The 18,087-nt window shown below is 40.9% G+C and overlaps 1 protein-coding gene across 6 annotated transcripts in view; it reads left to right on the forward strand.

Moving 5' to 3' along the window:
• The window catches only part of AGK (acylglycerol kinase), a 36,956-nt gene extending 19,207 nt beyond the window's left edge, over nt 1–17,749 (forward strand). For all 6 annotated transcript variants that reach the window (XM_085568214.1, XM_021552022.4, XM_085568216.1 and 3 more), the window contains 9 exons: nt 96–190; nt 2,215–2,284; nt 3,043–3,122; nt 5,150–5,207; nt 7,531–7,675; nt 8,753–8,850; nt 11,030–11,100; nt 15,295–15,379; nt 17,274–17,749. In XM_085568214.1, the coding sequence (XP_085424340.1) occupies nt 96–190; nt 2,215–2,284; nt 3,043–3,122; nt 5,150–5,207; nt 7,531–7,675; nt 8,753–8,850; nt 11,030–11,100; nt 15,295–15,379; nt 17,274–17,411 (840 nt within the window). In that variant the 3' untranslated portion in view covers nt 17,412–17,749. The remainder of the gene's footprint in view (nt 1–95; nt 191–2,214; nt 2,285–3,042; nt 3,123–5,149; nt 5,208–7,530; nt 7,676–8,752; nt 8,851–11,029; nt 11,101–15,294; nt 15,380–17,273) is intronic.
• Nucleotides 17,750–18,087: the final 338 nt, after the last annotated feature.

The raw sequence follows: 18,087 nt of genomic DNA on the forward strand, positions 1-18,087 counted from the left end.
GGTGCTCAGTGCCAAAGGGGTGATGCCAGACACAGCTGTGATCTCCACACAGGAAGCTTCATGCAAGTGTTAATTTACTCTCCTTATCTGTCCAGGCTGCCTTCAGTAAGATTCCTATAGGATTCATACCCCTTGGAAAAACTTGCACTTTGAGCCACACACTGTACCCTGAGAGCACAAATCAAGTCCAGTAAGTATGACATGTTTCTGAAACATGGTTATTTGTTTTCAAGAAGCAGTGCTTCTTGGTAGCTTGATGCTTTTCTTTTTCTTCCGTGTTACATAGAAGTTGGCAGTCTCTGGGCAGAGCCTGATAATTCTCTGGATTTACCTGAGTTAATGACTTCCAAATACTGACTAAAAATTAAAAGAAGGAAGTGTATGTATTATTAGAAATTATTTGCTGTGGCTAATTTCTCTGTGATCATGTGATGCTCAGAGTTTAAAAAGAAAAAGGGATTAAAAGAATCGGCCTCTTAGGAATAGCTGAAAGGATATGACAAGAATATAGCAAGGATATAACAAAATAAGCTAAAAATAAGTCCTCTTTCTGACCCTTCTCCAGTCTAAGAATTCTAGAAATTGGTCCACATATTGCCTGGTTAGGACCTGCAAAGTAAGGCATACAACAATATGGGAAAGGCTGGGTCCCATTACTGACTTTTGCAGGGCAGAACTGACTTGGTGGGACTGATGCTGGCAGTAATCCAACAACCCAGGTCTTATCTCCAGCATCCTCAATATGGTCCAATCTGGTGGTATCTGTTGCTTGCAGTTCAGTTTGTTGCAGGATTGTTTTGTCCACTTAGAAAGAGAAAAGGGAGTCAATCTTTCTTTTCCCCACACTTCATTTCTTTTCAATTTTTCCCTTCTTTTCCTCTCATAATAATAAATATATTTCTTCTTGATCCTGGAATCTTTTCACTCTCACTCTCCCAGTAACTCATTAACATTGTCTTTTGTGGAACCCTTGCTGGTATCCATCATACGTAAAACCCACGAGTCGACTGGCATAACATCCTTCATTAAACTACCAGAGTGCTTTGAAGCTCAGAAAGGTGGACAAGGCTGTAATCAGCAGCTAAGATTAAAATAATCATTTATGTTTGGGTTCTAAAGAAGCTGTTTGAAATGGATGATCTTGTGCCAAGGTAATGAACTGTGCAGCTGGGACTGCAGCACACCAGTGAAGTTGAAGGTAATTTGGTCAATGGGCTGCTTAACAACCTGCACTGGTAACAGAGCCTGAGTTGAGAAGTGCAGAAGTGATATTTTTTTAAGAAATATTTGGGCTTTGGTTCCTTCAGCACTCTTTTACTTTGGAGTGTAGGAAGTGTAAAGGTCTTAGAGAAAGATAAGAGCTGGGAGTGAAGATGGGCTGTGGGAAGAACAGCTTCCTTATCTGTCTCAGTATTGTAATCCTGATGAAACCCAGGGCAGTTTCTCCCACTGATTCAAATGAATATTGGGCTGGATATGAAAACTGCATTTTTACTTGTCCAGCTGAGACACTGGAAATGTATGCAGTGTGGAGACTAAATATTACCCAACTTTGAAAATAAGGAAGGGGTTTCAATCAAGTATATGCTTCAAGGTTTGAACACAGACTATTTAGTGGACTTTGGTTACAAAATCTTTACAACTTGAAATGACAAAGTGCCTTGGCTACTGTCCACAACTTAATAGAGACCTAAACAATACAAGTGCTGCTAATAGGTAGATTTATGTTGATTAAAAACCTCAAAATAAATTATCACATACTAGTGCAGTTCAACCTGAGACACATGAGTTGAGACCAGTCATGCTGTCCCATTCTCTCCCAGGCTGTAATACTTGTTACCACTAAAATAAAACTATGATTTGGGTCCTTTGTGTGTTTTAAGTATCTGAAACAGGAGGTAACATGGTTGGCCTCTGACCTGCCAGGTTAGCACAAAAAGAAGGAACATCTCAAAAGCTTAGGCTGATAATTTCCTTTTGCTGTTTTGTGTATTTTGCTGTTTGTTAGGTTTTGTCATGTGTTGCAACCACTCATTTTGCTTTCTGATTTCAGTTAAGTGTGGCGCATTTCCCTGGGGTTTTTACTTTTACTGGAAAAAAGCCCTACCTGGACTTATAGTGGAATTTGCTGAAAAAACAAAAGTGGTTTTAAGGCTTACTCATTTCCTTTCTTCCTGTTTGTTTTCCTTTGTTTTTTTCCTGTTTGTTTTGCAGACATATTACTAATGCTACATTGGCCATTTTGAAAGGAGAGACAGTTCCACTTGATGTCTTGCAGATCAAGGTGAAAACATCTCTTATTTGGAAACCAATGTTCCTAAAACTTTCATATTCTGATGTTTTTATGTTTACATGGACAGGTTTTCCTCTGTGTATTGCTGTTATGAATTTTAGTTTATGATATCAGCAGTTCTGCTGGCAGTCATTTCTCCACCATGTGCTGTGGCATCAGACAATCTATGCAGAAGAAAACACTAGAATGCCTCGACATTGCCTTTGTTTGAGACTCAGAGAATATTGATGAATACAAAACTTACTACACTGGTATTTCTGTAGCAATGATGAGAGTTAGCAGTAGCTGTCTGCTGATTTGATGCATTCATGTGAATTGTGAAGTTAATAGCTTTCTTTGACAAATGGAAAAATGCAAAATGGGAAAATCTTTGACTATGCATTGTATGGTTACTGAATATGATTTTTCTGTTCAGTTGTAGAATGGACAGTCACTGTGCAGAGCTCCTTGCTTTTGGCTAACAGTCAAATCCACAACATGAAATGGCCATTGCTGGGTGTGCAGTCAAACTCAGGCTACCTGTTCAAAACTTCACCTCTTTTATTCCTTCCTGGAGCAGATGGAATCTACAGTGCTTAAATTCTGTGAAGCTTTATTGCTGTTAGCTCTTTGTCATACCACTTCTGTTAAATTTGTGTAGAAATTTAACAGAAGTTTTTATGTAGCAGTGCTATTTTTCCAACTTCAGAAAATAAAGTTGGAAAAAACGTAAGAGAAAACAGTTTTGCAATGTTTATTTTTCTTTATAGGGAGAAAAGGAACAGCCTGTGTTTGCAGTCTCTGGTTTAAGATGGGGATCTTACAGAGATGCAGGAGTTAAAGTTAGCAAGTAAGAAAATACTATTTTTTGAAACTGTACGCTTTTTAGTATCTGTTGCCTCAAAAGACACACTCTCCTCTCTCAAATAAGTCTTTTTTTGAATGTAGGCATCTGACAGGGCAGAGGCACCCACTCTTGCTAGGTCTTGCATTGCACACAGGGGAGTGTAAGATGTATCAGAATTCTTGTAATTTGAAATAAACGCTTACTTGGTGCTGACCTGTTCTTTTAAGTATTTACTTTCTTCTTGCATTGTGGTATCTGCTTTTGGAACTTTATTCAGATTGTAAGAGGGAGAAAATCTCTCCCTTGAGTAAAATCTAAGTAAAGTAATTGGCCATTGTTTTTCATCATCTGCCAATGAAAAGCTGTGTGTGTACTCTGAAACTCAATTCCAACCAGGGACATCAGATGCAGTAGAAATGCCTTCAGGTTCCTGCCAGAGATGGCATGGACTGTGCTATCTGATTACTGCTCTCTGAATGCTAAACTCATAATTATTGGGCTTTCTCCAAATGGGCATTTAACATGTCACTGTCTGTGTATCAAATGACAGGCATTATCTGCTGAAGGAGCAGCAGAGCCAAAGCAGCTCACTCCCCAAACTCTTATGGAGGAAATGCAGCTTTGTGAATGAGCTGTCTTTGTCAGGAAGGAAGAAGTGGCAAACCTCTGGAGTTTGCCTGGCAAATATTTGAGTAGTTTTAAAAGGGAATGAGGGAGATGCAGTAAATGGTCAGATTTGTCCCTGGGAAGCAAGGGACATTCTTAATGGGCTGTGTAGGTGCTGACTTGGCTGTGCTGCAGGCTCTTCTGCTAATTGCAGCCCCTAGTTCAAGGAAGTGCACTTCTCTCTGCTCCACACTCCTGCTGGGCTCCCTGCCCATGTCCCAGTTCTCTCCTGGTGTCAGCCTTCACATCTTTCCCTGCTGCACTTCCATTTTGTAAGAGTCCTTTGGGCTCAGTGCTGGAGGCATGACAGCGCCTTTGGTGCATGAGGCACATGAACATCCTCAAGCCTTGCTTCCTTCCATAAATGTTTTTGAATGCAGAGAAACATGTCCAGCTTGGAAAGCACTTCAGCAACAAATGAACAGATGCTCAGAGTCTGCTTGAAACAAAATCCTCGTGTGCTTGTCCTGTTTCTATACTTTCCCACTTCATCCATCTTTGCTCCCTGTGAGAGATGGGTTATTGGACTAAAAACATTGGGTGTGTTCCAGTGCAGCTGATCTTAAACTGAAAACAACTCAAAGGGAGTTAAGCCATAAGACACAGTTCCAGAATTGTGTCTGACTATCCCTCTGCTATGGACTGTGCTGCTGGAGACCTGGTGCTGTTACTATTTTACAGACCATTTCAAGGCTTGAGAAGAGTGGTGGCACAATTGCATGCCTCAATGGTTCATGAGATCGTTAAATCTGCAGTACTCTTGAGCTGGTGGTGGTGCTCAATGTGCTTTATTGACCCTATTTGGTGAAAGACAGTGATCAAAATGTGTGCCAAGCCTGCCTAAATACAGTCACATCTTTAGATTCTATACTGTGCTGTGTGGCTGGCAGGTGTTTTATTTTGTAAAACCCTATTTTCCATGTGAGAATCCTTTGGGGCTAATGAATGTTTGCTGGTTCTTTTGTCACTGAAGCTTTTGGGGTTTTTGTTTGTTTCCTCTGACCTTTGTAAATATACTGTGTTGCATATTGTGGAGATGTACACCACCAGCTGTTAGAGCACAGACATTCAAATCATCCCCAGTTGTCTCACATAACAAAGTAAAATTCTGATAGTGAGATGTCCTGCTGCCCATAGTGAAGATGATAGACTGCATTTTGGTGATGTGTAACTCAGGATTGGGATGTCACTGCTAGGCTGCTGGTGATGTGTAGAAACTATCTTACAGTAGCAAAGAGCTTAAGGTTGTCAGGGAGTACTGACTCAGTGGCAAACAAGTCTGTACTCTGACTTCATGAAGTTTCTCCCTTTCCCAGTATTGACCCCTGAATATCTTAGAAGTTCTATTTCTGTTCTTTTTTCAGGTACTGGTATCTTGGGCCTCTGAAAACCAAAGCAGCTCATTTTTTCAGTACATTTAAGGTAAACATTAATTGTGAGGAAAGTGTTTTTGTTTGGGAAATGAACAGGCGACTTTGCTTTGTATAATCTATCTGCAAGCTTTCCTGGAGGATTCTGGTAACAATATAGAATGGGACTAAAACTCAACTTGCTAAAAAGCCTACCAATTGATAGACTTATTTCTGAAGAGAGAAAGGGGAAGAGAAATACTTTTAAAAATATTTTAAAATTTTTGCTGCAAGATCACCAGGGGAAGCCAATAACCCCCTGTGAAACTGGTGGGCAGCAGTGAAGTGCTAAAGTGCTCAGCCACATTTTCTCAACAGTCTTTGTAATAACATTTCAGTCTGATTTATTCATCTGGCAGAAGGGTCTATAATTAGACTGCTCATGCACATTGATAATCAGGCTTCCTTGTGTAGTAAATGAACATGAAGATGAATAGCTTTTATCTCGCCTTAAACTTTTCTGTTGCTTAAAATTGATCCTGGAAAGATTAAAATTTGACCTGCATTAAAGGTAAGGCATTTTCATTCACATGGGTTTCCTATTCTCTGAACATATAAGGAACCTCCTGAAAGGCAGTGAAAATGCCCAGGAGCTGGTACAGTAGTTCAAGTAGTGCAGCCTAGCCATGCTGTCTTTGACAATGCCAACGCTTCCTTTTATAGGCAGCTCCTGTAAAGGGAGACTTAATAGTAATGTATCCAGAAAAGTTTTGGGGTGGGTTTTCCCCCTCCTCTCATCCACAGAAAATTTAAGGTTATGCTTCTGTGTTCTGCCATTCTAGGTAGAAACCTATTCTTCTTTTCTGTCTACCTCCTTTCTCACTACCTTTGAGTCCTTAGGCTCAGCTGGGGCTGGTGATAGTGGATTTCTCTGGTGAGCTATTAATTGTACATTAAAAAGATCTGTTTAACCTGCTAAAGGCTAAAGAGAAGTGCCCACTTCTTCAGCCATTTAGATAGAAAACTTTCTACCTGATCTCACCTAATTGTGATATTCACATTGCTTTATGTGCCTCTTAAGTTATCATTCTGTTAATTTCTACAGCCTGTTGAATTTAACCTCTTCCTGGCTTATGTTTGCTGCTCCACACTTCATACTTTTTGGTTTTGCTGGGGGTGTTTCTTGAAACAGGATGACCCTATAGCTGAAAAAAAGTGTAATTGAAAATATCACCTCTGATACTGGTAGGGGCATTGTTATGAGTGTTATAATCTCTTCTAAAATACACAGGCTTAAATTCTCACAGCATTGCTGCTTTTCCATTTAATCATTAATATTTATTTTTTGTGTACTGCCCTACTGATACAACCTCTGTTTGTCCTGCTTATTATGTAAGCATGAGAGTGGAGTCCTTCCTTGCTCTCAGAGATGTGAAGTGAAATAGTTGTAACAACCTGTGCTATATGATCCAAAACTACTTCTGAAGTTTTGCACATAGAAAAATAATTATACTGAGCTCATGTGAGCTCTTGGCTGTGTTGTTTTAGTATATAAATTTAAAAAACAATTAAATTATTTCCTCCCTAAGTCATATGTTTGGAGCATTTCAGAAATTATTTTCAAAACAATGACAGGAAATAAACTTTGTCGGTGTCTGGAGATATTTCAAAAACTAAGGTTGTTCTGTAACCCTGGTACTGGAATCTGAAGTATCACCAAGAATAATGTGTTAGTACTTTTTTTTAATTTTTTTCCCTTTTTTAAAGATAATTTATAAAGCTCATGTGACTTGCCTTAAGAGCTGTTCTGTTGCTGTTTAGAAGCACCTGACTATCAGGTCAGGTCTGAATTGTTTGAGTTACTGGAGAACAAAGGCCTGTCAGGTTTTAGTGTCCCTTGGCTGCACACAGCACTGTAGGCTCTGTCTGTTTGCATTGGATCCTGCTGAGCAGTTGCTCTTTGAGGTTGCCTTTTTGCCATGCAGAAACCAGCTGTGCTTTCAGACATTCCTGTTGACCTGGCTGGTTTGGGTTGTTCCCTTTGGCCAGAAGCAGCTGTGTCGCTCTGCCACATCAGCAGCAAAGGAAACATCCCTTCACCCTCTGTTCATAGAGGGGAAAGTGCCCTTGCTTCTGTGCAGGGAAGGGTTAGATTAGTGGATTTGGGAACTGTGGGTAATATTTTTGAAGCTGCAGAAATGTCATCTCACCAATGAACCTGGAGACTGGAGAGAGCCATAAAATAGGCTGAGGCAGTGGTGGGGTTCTGAGTACCTCTGCAGGACTACGTGTGAGTACACAATAAGTAGGCTACAGGACTAAACAAAATAAACAGCTAATGCCCTAAACAAAATGCCCTTTTATCTTCTGTCTTTTCTTCCCATTGTAAATCCAAGGAGTGGCCTCAGAAACATCAAGCTGCTCTCATGTACCTGGGTCCAACTGAGAGACCTCCAGAAGAGCCAGAGGAGAAATCGTCCAGACCTCCTTTGTATGTGAGGCTTTACAGACGACTTAGATCGTACTGGTCATCTCCAAAAGGTGGGCTGGGTGTGTTCTGGCATAAACTCACATGCAGGCTCTACTCCTCTAACAGATCCAGGGCTGTGTTGTGTGGATAGCGTGTCTACTTTACTGCTCTCTTTTTAGTTACTGTTATTTATTTGTTTGTTTCCTTTTTTTTATTTTTTAAAACTGTGGTTTTTGTCAAGACAGTTGTAGTGGCATCTGTCAGAAATGGAACAGAGTAGCCCTGCCAGAGTTTGTGGTATCATAAGCAAATACTTGTAAAGAACCCAGGGCATTCCCTGGACTCAGAGTTGCCATTTGCAGTGGAGGCATCCATTGAGGATACTTGACATTTCTGGGTGAGCTTCATGAAATTTTCCAGCAGAATGGCTTCTTAGTGAGCTGGGCAGAGAGGGGCAGCCCTTGTTCTTCCAGGGTGGGGAGAGTTGACACAGAGCAAAAATGTTACTTTAATTAGAACAGTAAAATGTGGGCCATGCAGAAGGCCTGAATTTATCTATGTTACATTCTTTCTGTACCATAAACTTTGGGTTCTCTGAGCCTCTCTTGGGTTGGGCTGTTGTCTGGGCAGTGCACGTGTCAGGCCACAGGAGGAAGAAGTGGGTATTTTGCACAGTCTAGTGCAAAGACCTTGTTCCTCCTTGGCTAGCAGGGGTGATGCATGTGGGAGGATGAACCAAGTGACCTGGATGTGAGAATTGAACTGTGGAGCTGCCTCCAGTAGAAAATGTGTTACCACAGACTCCTGAACACTGGATTCCTGGTTTTTTGGTACTAGCATTTAGTGGGTTTTCTAAATGTTCCTGTCACCAGTCCAGATCTGTTATTCCCTGGACATAAGGATTCACAAGGCTGTGATGTACTGTACTTGATAGTCTTTTCTGATACTGTGTAAAATGCTGATGTTATTTTTCTTTTCTTCAGTACTCCTAAGTTCCCTTTTAATTTTTTAAGATTTTGACATTTTAGAGAAATAAAACTAGTGGTCAGAATGACTCAGACTGATTTTTGTGTCTGACATTTGCTTCATAGTGACCTGTCTAATTAAATTACAGTTAATGACTGATACCTTCTCTTCCTGATACACAGAATTCCCCCAGGAGGTAGCCCCAGAGAACTGGGAAGAACTGAAGCTGTCCACCATTGAGCTTTCCATTGCAACTCGGAACAGGCAGCTTGATCTAACAGTAAGGCCATAACATAATTGGATTCCAAATGCTGCCTGCCCACAGAGTTTTCCTGTCTTGCTCCCATTCTTGGGTCTATATAAATGGCATTTACTACTTCATGCAAGAAGAAGTTCGTGATTGAATCCAGGAATGGGCAAATTTCAGATCCAGTGTGAAAGCAAAAGAGACTAGTGTAAAACTGGGATGCAGTGGGATCAGAAAGAATTTGTACAAGGTTTCAGTAGCCAAGTAGAAGTTTTAGGATTTCCCATGAGTAAACAAAGACCAAGAAGCATTCCTTTCTTCTTCATCTATGTGAGAGAGATTCTCTTTTATCAACTGCTGCTAGAAGGAAGCTGAGCCTGAGTGTTTGGCTGGAATTTTTTATTTCTCTTTTTTAGACTCGCAGAGTGGAGTTAAAAATAATTGGTGCTAGGGAAAGGACACTGATTTGAAGGAAAAGAAGTGCAGCTGGTTGAAAGAATAGAAGCAAGGCATCAAAGGAAATGTTCCTGTCATAACCTCCTCAGCATGTTCATGCTGTTCATTCAGTGTTTTAGAACCTGTCTTTGGCTTATGCCTGTGTTTTGGTGCAATTTTACTGCTGTGAAAGCTATTTGGATAATGTTAGTCTGTGTAAGCATTTTCCTGTAAAATTAAAGTGATCCTATACTCATGAGCTTCCCTGCATTTTCTCCTCAAAGGTGCAGGAAACCCTTGCCACGATACCCAGGTTAACATGAGGTTAACTTACCACAACATATTTCTTCCTTAGAAGTCAGGGTCTTTAATAACATGACAACGTGAGTTATATTGATAGGTTATCTTGTAGGATCAGACCAAAAGAGCCCAAACAAGAGGCCAATATAGTTTTTTTAATGTTCGTCTGGTTTCTCCTTAGAATATAGCACATGAACTTAAGTTTCTTCTTCATCATGGTTTATGATTTGGACTGTCAGTGTCCTAGTAATGGTAGAAGCTAGACAGAGACTAGTATTTGGGTATTTTTTAGTGGTTTCTAGGTGAACTCTTGAACACAAGAGTTTTGGTTGTTGAACTGGATTGGAGCCAGTGATGTGAAGTAAAAGACCTACCAAGAACAGATATATGATTGGCACAAACTAGCCCTAGCCCTTACACTCTTTCTGTTGTTTTGTTTGTTTTGCCTTCCTTAGGCCTTCAAGATGCACTTCAATATTGGTTTTTAACAGAAGGGATGTAGGGTTCTCAGGTCTCTTGAATAGCCTAGAAAAATGGACAAGTTCATGTTAGACCAGTTGTCCTTTCCCATTTCTAGAGTTGGAAGTATCTTGATACAGCATTTCTTTTTCTACAAGGGTGGATCCCTTATTATTGCACTGAAGTCCCTCTTGAAACCCTTGTCCCTGTAGCCCTCAAAGCAGCTCTCTGGAATCAATACCAGGCCATATCTGCTGAATGCTGTCAGCCACTCCTGTCTCTGTGTCTCTCCTCAGATTCTTGCAGAGGCTGCCCCATTGAAGGGAAACTGATAAAGCCATAGAGGTGCAGCTCAGGCAGTGCCTCTGCAGAACAGCAAAGGAATAAACCAAGTTACACTAATAGATGCATTTATTTTTACTTTTGTCATTTTGATTGCATCTGCACACTGATTTTGCCAGGACAAAAATATTAAAATACATAAAAAAAGTTGCAACTTAATCAAAATTGTTTTCCTGGAAAAAGCTCTACTGTATACTCAGTTTAAGGGCAGGCTGTAAATAGGAAAGAAGATAAGTAAGGAGTTTAAAGGATTGTTACCAAGGACACTTTGATTTCAAATTTGTATTGTTTAAAATTCTCTTACTGTGATATTTGGTGGCCAAATATTGTATCATTGTACTATTCCTTAAATTCATGGAAGACCCATTCAATAGAAATTAAATAAGTAAGCCTAAGAGATCTGCTATTGTCTTTAAATGTAACAAGAAGCCAAGCATGTGACTCACTATTTTGCTTCTTGGGATATTTATTGAATATTCATTAATGGGAAAATACTGTCAGTAATTTCTAATTCAAACCTCAGGTTGAGATTTGAATAAAGCATGAAATGCAGAAATACATTTTCTGCCTCCTTTTGTGGGACAAAGGACTGGCCATTGTGTGAACATATTGCAGTATCATGGGTGTGGCATTTTCAAATGTTAACTGTTTGATCTCTGAATTCTTTTTTGCACAGCGCACTGAGGACTTCATGGACATTTGCATCGAAGCAGAGAGTGTCAGCAAAGGGGAGTTTGTTCACAGAGGGTGAGTAGGGGAAGGCTGCAAAAAGGAGACAGAGTCTCTGAAAAGTGTGCTGTTTTTCTCTCATAATGTCCTGCCAAATTCAGAAGTAGAGGACGGCAAAGCACACCAGTCAGTACTAGTTCACGGGGACTAGTACTTTTGTTCTTTAAAATTCTTACTCATCTTCTGTTTCTGTAAACAAGGCAGAGCTCCAGAACCAGGAGTTCTTCCTAGCTTCTGAGTTTGCTATACCTTTCATCTTTTCCCCTGTTGCTGTAAGTCAGTACTGCTTGGATATTACTGTCCCTACTGAGTTTTATAGGCAGCTGTGCAGACTTAGCCTAGAATCTTTTAGCCCTAGCTGCTCAGTGGATTGAGAGCTGGGTCACAGAGCTGGTTGTTTGTACTGGTGATACCTGGGAATTTTTGAACTGTTTAGACAGGCCCTCTTCTAAGAAGAGAGCTTCCTTGCCTCAATAGCTCTTGTGAGAAATCAGGTCTGAGCTGGAAGAACTTTGGAAGATGTGAATTTAAACAGGGACTTCAAGCAAATGTATTGGTCCTGCTTGTATGTGGAATAAGAAAGGCTGCAGGTATGAAGCAGTAGAGTGTGGAGAAAGTGAATGTTACTGCTTCCTTTGTGCTTGTGATGTTGTCTTGTAGTGTGCTTGTTCCTTCTGCTCTCACGAGAAGCAAATCAGAGCTGCCTTTTTCAGCTCCTTCTTTACATCCCACTCACAAATACATTGCGTCTTCAGTGCAGGTTTTACCAGCAACAGATTTTCCTGCTAAATCCAGGGGAGCTCCTCTCTGCATTACCTTTTAATTTGCCGTTTTCTCAGTCTTTGAGCTCCCTCTAGTGAAATCAATGGGAGGATTTCAGTGCAGTTTTACCTGTTTGTCATCACCCTAATAATTCCTGCAAGATACTTGTTTATGATGCTAATGGCAACTCAGGCCCCTTATTTGAGCCTCCCAGGAGCCTCGGTGGGAATAAAATCTTCTGACCTATGCATACACTATAAGTCAGGTTACCACCTGCAGCCGCTTTCAAATTGCATGAGCATGTGGACCGTGGTTGCTTGCCACTGATTTGTTGCTTTGAAGGCTACACAGGGAAAGGAGGAGGTAGTTTTCATGTCAGAAGCAAGAGGAGTCTGGTCTCATAAAGGAGAGAGATAAAGGAGATGCTATTCTGTATTCTCAAACACTTTGCAAGCAGAAGAATGTAAATGAGCTCGTGTGACTTGAGGGAGGCATATTCAAGTGTATTCCCAGTGTAAATAATACCTCCTGTGTTGACTGGACATGCTTCCTGCAGTAGTATGGCACATTTTGTGACTGCAGTTACAGTGTCATGTAGAAAAAGCCTCTGGGGAGCATGGGGAGCATTACCATTGCCCTGCTGTTGAGAGCTAATTAGAGGCAGTACTGAAAGCTTTGAGCTGTTCAAGCGAAGTTCAGAGAAACAAGCTCTTTTGATTAAATAGTGCCAAAAAGCCTGTAGGTAACAAAGAAAAACAAAGAGAGGTGTGGGGGGTGGGGGAGTAGTGGGAGGGGATGGTTAGTTGTACAGAGAGGAGTCAGAGCAGAGAAAAGGTGCCCTGTTTTTTCAAGGCAGAATCAGGGTGTTCAGAGGTCCCACTGTGCATTTGCCAGCTGGATTTAAGTTAAGCCCATTATCAGAGGCCCTCTATTGCCTAGCACCAACAGGGTTTGTCTTTGGAAATGTGTGAAATAGCTCTTTCTTTTTTCTTCTTTTTTAGTGCATAGTTTAAATACCAGAATTTGGGGGGTTGAAAAAGGTTTTTAGGGGAAATACCTTATCAGTGCAGATATCAAGGGGTTTTTATACTGGAGAGGGCACTGACATGAGTTGATGAGAACTGATGGGTCACACGGAGAAAAACCACACATCCAGCAGGAAACTACCATGGAGGCTCAGGCAGCGTGTGTTTGTCTGGGGAGGTGTGGGGGTGCATCAGTGTGCTAGAGGGCAGCTGCTGTTGGATTTCCAATAAAAGAGGGGGTCATCCCAGGTGTATAAAAATGCCCTCTGGCTGTGGATCAGATCTGTGTGAAGAGCAACCACATCAGTCATAGAGCTGATGTTTAAATGAGGTGGGGGAAGAAGAGTTGCGTACAATGGAGTGCTTACTAAGAAGTCCTGCAGAGAAGGAGAGCAGGCATGGAAAGTGTGGCAGCAGTAATCCCTGTTGTGGTAGCCAGTTTAGTTTCTGTATGTGAAAGTGTGGAGAGCTGTCACTCCAGGGCACAATTACAGTTACCATTTACAGTGCAGAAAACTGGGTTTTTTGTTAGAGGTCTTACTCTAAATCACTTAACTTCCGCATGTGAAAATGAGGTTCCAGTTGTGTGTTACATGCAGTAGTAGATATTGTTCTCTCTCTGCCTGTATTTTTGTGGCTCAGCATAGATTGGGATGGAACAATCAATGGAAACTTGCTGTTAGACTTCTGGTCTTGTTCCTGTTTCACATTGCTGTTTGGTCTTGAATGAAGAGCAGAGTCAAAGGGAAATGAATTATGATGTGGCAATCACTGTTGGTGGAGTGTCTTTCTTGCTTCTACCAGTGTTCTCCTTTGATTAATCTTTAGTTCTATGTCTTGTCTCTTTTGAGTTTACCTTGACCCCACAATTACATCTCTGTAGAGCTTCATATGCCTTCATTGGCCAAAAAAATCTGCTCACTCACCAGAGTATGCCTTGTTTGTATCTAGGATCTTGTATGATAAACTCCAAGCAGGTTAAGTGAGGAATCTTGCTGCTTGTTTGAACAGCACTGTACAAACTGACAATATTGCATGCCATCAATGATTTATAATTTATATTGGTAGAGGATGTTTAATTCCCTCACAGTCACTCATCAATCTTTTAGTGTATACATATTTGATTAAAACCAAACTTTCCACAGTTAATATTGCTTCTGTCCTTCCCTGCCCTTTCCTTTGCTTTTCTTCCTTTGTCTTTGATTTTCATCTCCTGTTTCAACCCTCTCTTCTCATGTTCCTTCTCTGGGATTTTCTGTGACTTTAGAAGCAATGCCTTCCTCAGGGCATAGAAGACTTGATGTACAGGGAGATTCTAACATGCTTCTGTGAGTTCTTTTCCTAGGCAATACTTAAATACACCTTTTTTTCATATCAGTGTAGAGATGGAAATCTGGGGACAGCAAGCATTGTCTGTCAGAGAAATATCTGTGATTATTCTGCCATGCTTGAGAGTTGTGCTGTATTAAGACTGTAATTCTGTGCTGCTCTCTTTGCTGTTTGTGTGTTGCTGTCTTCTGGAGAGGGGTGCAGACTGAGAGGCTGCTGCCTGGGGTGCAGTGTACCCTTTGTCAAGGGTCAGTCAAAAGCTTATGTGTGTGGCCAGTCAGGAGCCCAGAGGGAGGTCAGCACAGCCCAGAGCTTGTGCTCACTCTGCAGCAGCACTTGTGGGCAAAAGGAATCACAACTCACTGTTCTGTAACAGCTGAACCAGTGACAGGACAGCAGCCTAAGCCTTGAAAAAGACCACGTGGCACTTGCAACACCAGCTTTCCAAGATAGGAAACTGCATTCTATCTGCTGCCTTTTGACATTAGCAGAAGTAGGAAAGGAACAGCATTTAAATAAGTACAGTACATAGACAAGAATCTCACAGGCACCAGAAGAGAGAAACTGTCAAACTGGATATGTTATTCGGAATGGATAAAATGATGGGGATTTCTTAATGAGTGATAACAGAAGCAGCTGATAAGAAATGTCATTGGTTTTGATATAAAAAATGTGGGGGTTTTGTTTGTTTTTAGATAATAATGCTTCAATGTAACTATAAATCTATCTTTTTTTGGCTTAGGTTGCTGGTAAGTTTAGGTGCATGAGATATGAGGAGATGGTAATCATTGCAGGAAGTACACAGTTCAGCATGGAAGTGAAGAGCACAAAACTGTGCTCAGTGTTCAAATATAATTAGTGAGCCTCAGAGCAGAAGCTGGTTGGAGTCTGTCAGTCCATTATGATATGCACTGACTGCAGCAGAAGAGGGAAGGACTCTTCTACTTTTTTCACAGTTAAACACACAAATATTTGTATAACTAACCTCTAAGTTTACCAAATGCATAGTGATTTACCACAACAAAATGTCATCCCTGAAGAAGGCTGTTTCTGAGAGAAGCAAGTCCTTACCTTACCTGTCTTTTGGTTTGAACAGAAGTCAAAAGATGCGTGATCCACTCATGTGCCCTGAAGGGAGTCAGCGCATCCAAGCCAGCAGATGTATCTTGCAACTTCCAGAGGTGAGAAGCTGAGAGAGCTGAAAAACTCTTTCACTTCATTTCTCGTACCTGTTGATGCTGTGCTTTGAGAAATTCCTATTCTAAATCAGGGAGATTGATTACACTGCAAGTGGGACACTCAGTTCCATAGTGCAGCCAGTGAGTCCCTTGCCAGGACAGACATACTGAAGTTCCCTGAATTGTCTGTAAACCCAAAGGGGGAGCTTTGTTCTGCCAGGAAATAGTGGCAGATATTTTATGAAGACAGTCATAGTGGTTAAAGGGTCTCTTACTTGAGTTTATTGCATACAAATGGGAAGTCCCACCTGAACACGAAGAAGAACTTATTTACTGTGCAGATAACCAGGCACTGGAATAGACTGCATGGAGATGTTGTGGAGTCTCCCTCACTGGAGATGCTTAAGAATCATCTGGATACAATCCGTACATTGTGCTCTGGGATGACCCTGCTTGAACAGGGAGGTTGGACCAGATGATCCACTGTTGATTCATACATTCTGTAGTGCTGTAATATGTGGATTTTCTTCTCCTTAGCACTGAGGATGTGTACATTTTGCCCTAGAAGGCATTGTGCTGTAGAGAAGGTAAATATTGGAGACAAAGGAGGGTAAGATAGGACAGGGGAGCTGAGATCAGTATGAGGAAGTGTCTCAAAACTTTGAAATAATGAAGCTGACAAAGAAGACAAAGCTGTGCCTGCCTGTGTAATTTAGATTCATCTTTTCCTGTCTCTGAGCTGTTATTGCGGCCCTGCGAGGACAGTTTCTTGTTTTTACAAGGACATGAAATCAATCTCATAGATAACTTCTGTTTTCAAATTATCTATGATTTGGCAAAATAATTCCATATTAAGGGATAAAAAATGTGTTGAAAGGCAAAAAAAATCTGTTGCTACTGAGTAAAAATCATGAATTATGATGTCATGATTAACCAGCATCCTAATACTTCCACTGAATTCAGATCATGGCAAATTTGTGATTCTGAAAGAATTCTCTGCAGTGCTGGGCTAAGTACAGCTGGGCCATAAGTAAGGGTTGTGTTATAAAATGAGCTGTTCATACTGCAGCTGCTACTAAGATCTTCAGAACACGGGTGCATGGTACAGAGCAGTGTTGTTCGACTCCATGGCCCAGCTCCAGTGAAGGAACTGGAGGCAGCCCAGATGAGTCTCACCAGCTTATGTTGATGGAGTGGACTGCTTTGTACCAGAACTTGTACCAGTTGCTCCAGTCTGTGCTGCTCTGGTGTCCCAGTTCCCTCGGAGTTGGTTTTAGTAGCCACACAGCACAGCCCTCCCGTGAGTCAAGGGCACACAAAGCACTCACTGAAGCTGTTTTTAGGTAAAGTCAGCCTGCCATTTTGATGAATGGTTTTAATCACATGGTGACTTTATCAGCATTAAACACTTGATAAAATTCTACTGCTGAGTAATTCCTGGCCAGTAAATTACTTTGCATCTCATGTTTCAGATCAATATAGTAAAAGAATGCTGAAAGGGGTTTTTAACATGGATTTAATAGACGTTACTTAACAGGCATTTCTGCAGATTAGTTTATGTCACCACTGGCAGACCCAAGATCTAAGTGCACATAATTGTAGTTCCAATAGAAAAGAATCCTTCAGTATAAACAATGTGGGTCATTAGAGCTTCCTAGCGTTTAATTATCACTAATTAGTAACTAAGTGAGGTAACATCTCATGCACCAGACTCTTAATACATTCTGTGCAGTGAAGGATGGGTCTCCCTGTGTTGTGGAGAGAAAACAGGCTGGAAGGCAGAGGCAGGGGGGTCATCTTGGTTGAGACTGAGCTAAGTATTCAACTGTTTTATTAGTAAAATCAGCATTACAGCTTGCTGAAATGATGTTTGATGTTTACCTGTCACTGCACACAGGGCACTGAGGGATCTTTTGGCATTGATAATGAGGAGTATGAAGCTATGCCTGTGGAGGTGAAGCTCTTACCCCGCAAACTCCGGTTCTTCTGCGATCCCAGAATGAGAGAGCAGCTGCTGCAGGCAGTGGTACAATGAGAATTCAGGGCACACGGGCCAGTGCTCACCAGTCTTACCAGGGTCTCTTCAAGGCTCATGAGACCTAACTAACTTGATTAACCCCACTTGACTAAAAAGCCTTTTGGCTATTTTTATGTTTGAGGTACTTCCATTGGAAGTGTATGATTTGACTGGTCTCAAAGGGGTTAAAAATGCAAATGAAAATTCTGAAAAATGCATGTTAACTTGATGGCATCTTTTTTTCCACCTCCCCTAAGAAGTCATCATTGTCCCATTTACAGCACTGCAGGCTGAACGCTGTGTGCCAGATGCTACTGCTGTAATGAAATTGTATATTAAAGTAAAATTTAAGTATACTTGTCTTTGTGTTCTAAGATTTTAGGTTTACCCATGTAAAAATCTTGCAAAACTTGGGATACTGGGAAAAAAAGTACTTGGTGGGGAGTAATGCTAAGGAATTCTATGAAACATTGGAATTGCCGCATTAAAACAGATGTCACAAAATAAACTGGAGGTTGGTGATACAAAGCTCCGGAGCAAGTTTAAAAATTACCTATATGTATCTGGATAAGATATTGATGTAATTTTTTTCATCTTACCAGATTCAGCAGCACAGAGTTCCAGTAATTATATAGTAGAAATGTATTCCTTAGATCAATTTAGGTATATTGCACAGAAGCAAACTGGAAAACAT

Source organism: Lonchura striata, chromosome 1A (genome assembly GCF_050655825.1).
Source record: "Lonchura striata isolate lonStrDom1 chromosome 1A, ASM5065582v1, whole genome shotgun sequence".
Classification (NCBI taxonomy): Eukaryota; Metazoa; Chordata; class Aves; order Passeriformes; family Estrildidae; genus Lonchura; species Lonchura striata.